The sequence below is a fragment of the Bison bison genome, unplaced genomic scaffold (assembly GCF_000754665.1).
Source record: "Bison bison bison isolate TAMUID 2011002044 unplaced genomic scaffold, Bison_UMD1.0 scf7180017864115, whole genome shotgun sequence".
Taxonomy (NCBI): Eukaryota; Metazoa; Chordata; class Mammalia; order Artiodactyla; family Bovidae; genus Bison; species Bison bison.
Genome location: NW_011494687.1, coordinates 373,556 through 381,295, shown reverse-complemented (window position 1 = coordinate 381,295; position 7,740 = coordinate 373,556). Strand labels below are relative to the sequence as shown.

The 7,740-nt window shown below is 51.3% G+C and overlaps 1 protein-coding gene across 1 annotated transcript in view; it reads left to right on the top strand.

The window, feature by feature from the left end:
• ITGA7 (integrin, alpha 7) overlaps window positions 1-7,740 on the top strand; it is a 23,298-nt gene that overhangs the window by 9,467 nt on the left and 6,091 nt on the right. The window contains 12 exon segments of the mRNA XM_010839366.1: window positions 51-226; window positions 359-454; window positions 595-656; window positions 783-952; window positions 1,361-1,510; window positions 2,322-2,437; window positions 3,520-3,712; window positions 4,579-4,659; window positions 4,766-4,845; window positions 4,985-5,059; window positions 5,219-5,321; window positions 7,523-7,699. Of these exon segments, the coding sequence (XP_010837668.1) occupies window positions 51-226; window positions 359-454; window positions 595-656; window positions 783-952; window positions 1,361-1,510; window positions 2,322-2,437; window positions 3,520-3,712; window positions 4,579-4,659; window positions 4,766-4,845; window positions 4,985-5,059; window positions 5,219-5,321; window positions 7,523-7,699 (1,479 nt within the window).

Sequence of the window (7,740 nt, the reverse complement as noted above, 5' to 3'; positions counted from 1 at the left end):
GGAATGGGTGTGGGTGGATCCAGGGGGCCTGGCAGCAGAGGGTGGAGGAGGCAGAGGCTGGGGATGATGGGTTGGGGGCTGACGTAATGGTCCCACAGGTGCTGGAAGGTGAGGCCGTGGGCATAAAGAGCTTTGGCTACTCCCTGTCGGGCGGCCTGGACGTGGATGGGAACCACTACCCGGACCTGCTGGTGGGTTCCCTGGACGACACTGCTGTGCTCTTCAGGTGAGTCCTCCATCCCCATTGCCCTCACCCTCCCGAGGCCAGAGCCCCTCTGCAGAGCGAGATCTTCGGCCTTCCTCCTTTCCCAGCCTGACGTTCTCATGTCTCCTGTGCCCTGGACTCCCTGTTCTCCAGGGCCAGGCCCGTCCTCCATGTCTCCCACGAGGTCTCTATTCTTCCACGAGCCATCGACCTAGAACAGCCCAACTGTGCCAATGGCCACTTGGTCTGGTGAGACGGGATCCGATGGGAGGGCGGAGGGGAGCCTCCAGGGTCTAGTTCTCCCCTGTCTGCCCAGTTTGGGGCTGGGGCAGGAGTGGGCAGGGTAGGGGAGAGGCCTTGGCCTATCAACCTTACATTTGCTCCCACAGCATGGACCTAAGGGTCTGTTTCAGCTATATTGCATCGCCCAGCAGCTATAGCCCTACTGTGGGTGAGTAAGGCTCCTCCACGCCCACCGCATTGGGTTTCAGGGTGGGTCACTCCAGGGTGCAGAGAAGGGCCCATTGGAGCCGCCCCCACCCCAGCTCACTGGCTCCTCCTCTCCCACCTGCCACAGCCCTGGATTACATGTTAGATGGGGACACAGACCGGAGGCTCCGGGGCCAGGTGCCCCGTGTGACCTTCCTGAGCCGTGGCCCCGATGACCCCAAGCACCAGTCCTCAGGCACCGTGTGGCTGAAACACCAGCATGACCGAGTCTGCGGAGACACCATGCTCCAGCTTCAGGTGGATGCTGACCCCTTGGCCTCTGAGGGTCATTGTCATCGCATCATCTCTTTTTCTGGATTCCTCTCAGCTTCTTCCCTAACACACTCACACCTCAGTGTAAAATCTCAACTTTTGGGAGGGTTCCCTTGTGGGCTGACCTCTCCCTTACCTGCTGCCTTCTTGCGTCTCCTGTCAAGTTCTCTTCTCCCTGGAGGTGGTGATGGCAAGTCCATCTTTTTGTGTGATCCTCAAAGCCCTGAGTCCTGGCTCTTCTCCCTTCTCTAGCTTAGTTCTCCACCTCTCTCCTTCATCTCCCAGAGCCTCTTTCCAGGCTTCAGGATCTGTCCTAGGTCTGGCTGGGGCTTTGGGTGGGGCTGGGGCCTGGGGGATGGTTCTTGCATCCACTTCTGTCTTTTCCCTCCCCAGGAGAATGTCAAAGACAAGCTTCGGGCCATCGTCGTGACCCTGTCCTATGGTCTCCAGACCCCTCGGCTCCGACGACAGGCTCCTGGTCAGGGGCTGCCCCCAGTGGCCCCCATCCTCAATGCCCACCAGCCCAGCACCCAGCGGACAGAGGTGAGCATGTGCTCTGATTGAGCCCAGGAAAAGATGGGAGTAATAGACATCATGGCCCCTTGCCAGTGACACTCATTCATAGCCTGCAGAATTCTTTCCCTTGTTACCCTAGTTGTTCCTCATATCTCAAGATGCTGTGACAGGTGGACCCCAGATGTAAAATGGCCTAGATGATCATGTGTTCCTAGTCAGGGGGGTCAGGCAGTCTTTCAGATGTCCATGGAGCTGGGGGTCTGCCATGTTCAAATGTGGCCTCTAAGGTCCTTAGGTCATCTCTAACCTGGTCTGCTGGAGGAGGACAGGGGAGCTCCGTGCATGGTTCTTATGGCCAGTCCAAAAGTGATGCTCTTCCCTTCTCTTTATGTTCTAAGACTGGGACTTGGTTACACACAAGAAAGGCTGAGGAAATGTGTCCTTGCTGTGGACTAGCCTTCTGGCCTCTGCCACGGCCTGGTAGTCACTTTACTGTGATTCACATCATTTTACTGATGAGGACACAGCTCAGAGAGGTTAAGAGACCAGCTCAATATCACAATGACTGACTCCCAGTCTTTCTTTTTTTAAATGTATTTTTAAATTTTTATTTTTATTTTATATACTGAAGTGCTAACCACTCGGTGCTTTTTTTCTTTAAATTTTACTATTTATTTTTGGCTGTGCTGGGTTGTCATTGCTGCACACAGACTGTTTCTAGCAAGCAGATCTGCAAGTTGAGTCCAGGTTGTTTACTCCTCTGGTCCCCTACCCCGCCACATGCCTTGGCGACACATTCATTCCCTGAGAAGGACCCCCTCTTCAAATCTCTGCTCAGATCCACTTCCTGAAGCAAGGCTGTGGTGAAGACAAGATCTGCCAGAGCAATCTGCAGCTAGTCCAAGCCCGGTTCTGCGCCCGCGTCAGTGACACGGAGTTTCAGCCTCTGCCCATGTAAGGGGGAGCGAGGGAGCAGGTGGGGTGGGAAGGCAAAAGTTCAAAGAATGAGAGGAAGTCCCCTGGGGAGGGCTTGGAGGGGCCTGAACCTGCAGAGGGGAGGGTGGAAAGTGGGGAGGGCCTGTAGACAGCTCGGAAGTTTGCAGGATGAGGAGGGTGACGGGCCCATAGCAGCTCACCTGGCAGGGAAGAATAATCCTTCATCATATTTTTGAAATTATATAGTTCACATACACTTCACTGTTCAGTCTTCACAACCCATGAGGTAGGAATTACTATCAGTTCCACTTGGAAGCCTAGAGAGGTTTAGTTACCTGCCCAAGGTCAGCAAGCGGTAGACCAGGGACCAGAAGGGTGGTTCCCTGATTCCCAGTCTTTCTTTTTTTTTAATGTATTTAAAAATTTTTTTTTTATTTTATATACTGAAGTGCTAACCACTCAGTGCTTTTTTTCTTTAAATTTTACTATTTATTTTTGGCTGTGCTGGGTTGTCATTGCTGCACACAGACTGTTTCTAGTTGGGGTGAGCCCGGGGCTGCTCTCTAGTTGTGGTGTGCAGGTTTCTCATCATGGTGGCTTCTCTTATTGCAGATCATGGGCTCTAGGGCATGCAGGCTTCAGTAGTTGAGGCTTCCGGGCTCTAGAGCACAGGCTCAATAGTTGTGGCCCACTGGCTTAGGTGCTTTGCAGCATGTGGGATCTTCCCAGATCAGGGATTGAACCCATGTCTCCTGCATTGGTGGGTGGATTCCTTACCACTGAGCCACCAGGGAAGCCCCCTAAATTTTTATTTATTTGGCTCTGCTGGATCTCAGTTGCAGCAAGTGGGATCTAGTTCTCTGACCAGGGATTAAACTCAGGCCCCCTGCATTAGGAGCTTGGAGTCTTAGCCACTGGACCACGAGGGAAGTCCCTGACTCCAGTCTTGACTCTTTCTTGAGTGTGTGGAGATTAGGGAGGCCCAGGTGGAGGGAGAGGTTCAGAGGGTGGAGGCGAATCCCATGCATTGGGGGAGGGGGCAGGAGGGAGAGGCTGGGCAGGTGTTCAGGTCTTAGAGCAACTGGGATCTGATCCTGCAGGGATGCAGATGGGACGACAGCCTTGTTTGCTCTGAGTGGGCAGCCAGTCATCGGCCTGGAGCTGAAGGTCACCAATCTACCTTCGGATCCAGCCCAGCCCCAGGCTGATGGGGATGATGCTCATGAAGCCCAGCTCCTGGTCACCCTCCCTGCTGCTCTGCACTACTCTGGAGTCCGGGGCCTGGACCCTGTGGTGAGGACCTGGGGCAGGGTGGCAGTGATAGCTTACAGTGAACGATTGTGTCGGATTCGTGATTTCTGAAGAAGATTTAGCTTCGGGACCAGGGATCAGGCTTGATCACTCAGAGCTTTTGTGTGGCAAAAGTTTTATTACAGTGAGAAAGGACAGAGAAAGCTTCTGACATAGACATCAGAAGGGGCATGGGATAGATTGGCCCCCTCCCTAGTCTAATCAAGGCTTTTACCAGACCCATTCCCACAACATACATCTTAAATTAATAAGATTAGTCAGAAGGTTCTTGTTAAAAAGGAGGAAAATGTCCTCGGACAACATATATTGTTGTTATATAATCACTGGTACAGAGCTTAAGGAAAAACAGACCCTTGAGCAAGATGCATTGTTTTGTTGTGTAATCATTAGCTCTGGGCTTCCCTGGTGGCTCAGAGGGTAAAGCATCTGCCTGTAATGCGGGAGACCTTGGTTCGATCCCTGGGTTGGGAAGATCCCCTGGAGAAGGAAAAGGTGACCCACTCTGGTACTCTTGCCTGGAAAATCCCATGGATGGAGAAGCCTGGTAGGCTACCGTCCTTAGGGTCGCAAAGAGTCAGACACGACTGAGCGACTTCACTTTCACTTTCATGAAAGTTAGTCTTAAAGATTGTTGTCATAACAACTCAGAGTTTAAGTCTTATGTGACTAAGACAAAGCAATTTAGAAAAAAAGTTTGTCTCTTTCTCCTCCTTGAGGGCCTGGATCCCTTTCTCCTCCTCCAGGGCCCCAAACTCCTTATCAACCTACCTAAGGATTTACTTTCTCAGAAGTGCGGTCTTGGGGGCTTCGGTAACCCAGGCTGACTTCTCCTTTTCTCTCCGCTCCAGGAGAAGCCGCTGTGCCTGTCTGATGAGAATGCCTCCCATGTTGAGTGTGAGCTGGGGAACCCCATGAAGAGAGGCGCCCAGGTTGCCACAGCTGCCCTTATCCCTGTCCAAGTGGCTCTCTAACCCGTGGCCCCCCTTCAAGCCCCTCACCCTTCCAGACTCTCATCTTGCTCCACTCTTGGTCTAGGTCACCTTCTACCTCATCCTTAGCACCTCGGGGATCACCATTGAAACCACAGAGCTGGAGGTGGAGCTGCTGTTGGCCACGTAAGGCTGGGGGTCCAGGGTGGGTGACGACGGGGACTGTTGGCTAGAAGTCCACCTAGTAGGGGCTCTGCTGTCTGCTTGTGACCCCTTGGGGTGGTGCCTGGGCTCGCTGCCCACACCTGCCCCTACCACTCACCAGCATCAGCGAGCAGGAGCTGCATCCAGTCTTGGCCCGTGCCCGTGTCTTCATTGAGCTGCCGCTGTCCATCACGGGGTAAGCCCTGCCGGGGTGGGCCCCTCCACTGCCACTTCCAGACCCAGGCCTGGGCTCTGCCTCACTGGCCTGACCTTCCTGACCCTCTATCAAACCCCAGCCTTCCTCAGCCCCTGTTTTGACCCCTCCTCAGCCCCTGTTTTGACCCCTCCTCGCCAGGGTGGCCATTCCCCAGCAGCTCTTCTTCTCCGGTGTGGTACGGGGCGAGAGCGCAATGCGGTCTGAGCGGGATGTGGGCAGCAAGGTCAAGTACGAGGTCACGGTGAGTGTCCCGGTGAGGTCTCTCCCTTCTTGGCACAGAAAAGATGCTGAGACTTGTTCCAGGGGCTGTGGCTCTTCTCCCGTCTGGTGCCTGGTGGTCCAGCGAGCCTGAGGCCTCCCCTAGCTCCTGGGCCTTGGCTGCGGGCAGGTATTTGTGTTGCAGCCTCAGGTGACCATTTACTGCTCGTTCCTGACTGAATGTCTCATCTCACTGTGAGAGCACAGGGCCATCTGCTGGAGGATGGAGACGTGGGGGGAGGGCTAGTGCCTCTTCTCAGAACCCTCCCCTGCTTGCCTGGGGCCTCCCCACACCTCCTAAGGACATCTCCAGGTTTTCCCAGATTTGGGGTGGGCAGGGAATGGTGCGTGATCTAGGATCCTGAGTCTTTGTGGAAGTTATGCTTCCTGAGCCTTCCATGCAGCCTTGTCCCCTCCATCTCATGGATTTAGAACCTACCCTTTGATTCTGTTGATGTCAAAAAGTACCAGCTCCCAGTGGATCCTCCACGATTCTCTCCTTGCCTGTCCATTAGAATTCAAAGTTCTGTGTATTAGGATTATGTCATTCTGTCCTTCGAACTGTTCTGTTTACCTGTCTTGAATTTTGCAAAATATTAGATTAGAATAAAAATTTGCATTTACTTACATAAGTACATTCAGAATCTTTAGATCTAGAGTTTTGCTCCCTTGTAAGGACAAAGAGATTCTGCTACTTTCTAAGGAAATTTTAGGAGCTTAAAATATTTAAAGCAGGAGTTCTAAACAATTCTAGATTGAATTTACCATGTCTATGAATCCACTAAATCATGTATAAAACATTTTGGGTTTGTGGGTATGGAAATTTTGGGGGGAAAGTATATAAAAACTGGGTTTCCTTAGTGGCTCAGCTGGTAAAGAATCCTCCTGCAATGAGGGAGACCTGGGTTCAATCCCTGGGTTGGGAAGATCCCCTGGAGAAGGGAAAGGCTACCCACTCCAGGATTCTGGCCTAGAGTATTCCATGGACTCTATAGTCCATGGAGTCACAAAGAGTCGGACATGACTGAGCAACTTGCACTTTCACATAAAAACCGTGATCCAGGGTTTTCTAGGAGACTTCACATTTAAGCGCTTCAAGAGCATTTCAAGTCTCTACTGATCTATGAACTCATGTTATTAAAGAATCACACTATATGAGAGTGTCCTTATTGATTTATTCATGATTTTTTCTATATATTGTTCTATAATGCAGCTATTTTCAAGCATCTTTAGAGTATTCTACATTTATATCATTTTCTAGTAAACATGTATATGTGTTCAGTTGCTCAGTTACGTCCGACTCTTTGTGACCCCATGGACTGTAGCCCTCCAGGTTCCTCTGTCCATGGGGATTCTCCAGGCAAGAATATAGGAGTGGGTTGCCTTGCCCTCCTCCAGGGGATCTTCCCAACCCAGGGATTGAACCCAGGTCTCCTGCATTGCAGGTGGATTCTTTACCATCTGAGCCACCAGGGAAGCCCAAACATGTATATATCTAACATAAATAAAAGTTTTATAGAACAGTCCTTCCTTACTGCATGTGATATAACCAGGTGTTTTTAAAATTTTATTCTATTAATTTTTTTTCAAATGCTGATTGCAACCCGTAAAATTGATTCTGCTAGCTAAATAGTAAACTGCCAGTGGGTTGCAGTTCACAGTAGGAATCAGAGATCAAGTAAAGTTACACAATGCTCTGGATGCCCTTGCCCCCAGGTTACCAACCTTCAGGGAAAGGTTGAATAGTCACGTCTGTATCGCTTTCAGGCTTCACAATCACAAAGAAGTGAAGTCAATGTAGCAGTAAACAAAGAATATTCTTCCTCACTTGGTAATCCAATTGGCTTATAGTGGGATTTTAGTCTTAGATATTCTTAGAGGTGTGTGAAAATTGTAAGGCTATGTCATTACAAAATGATACAAAATGTATCTCATTTTCTACAGTATCAAGGGACTTCCCTGTAGCTCAGATGGTAAAGAATCTGCCTGCAATGCAGGAGACCCGAGTTTGATCCCTGGGTCAGGAAGATCCTCTGGAGAAGGAAATAGCAATCCACTCCAGTATTCTTGCCTGGAGAATCCCTTGGACTGAGGAGCCTGGCAGGCTGCAGTCCATGGGGTCGCAAAGAGTCTGACATGACTGAGCAACTAACACTACTACTTCACACTCTCTTGTGCCCACAGGTTTCCAACCAAGGCCAGTCGCTCAACACCCTGGGCTCAGCCTTCCTCAACATCATGTGGCCCCATGAGATTGCCAATGGGAAGTGGTTGCTGTACCCCATGAGGGTGGAGCTGGAAGGCGGGCAGGGGCCTGGGCAGAGGGGGCTCTGTTCCCCCAGGCCCAACATCCTCCAGCTGGTGAGGCTCAGGCGAGGTGGGTGGGGCCGCTGAAGCAGAGT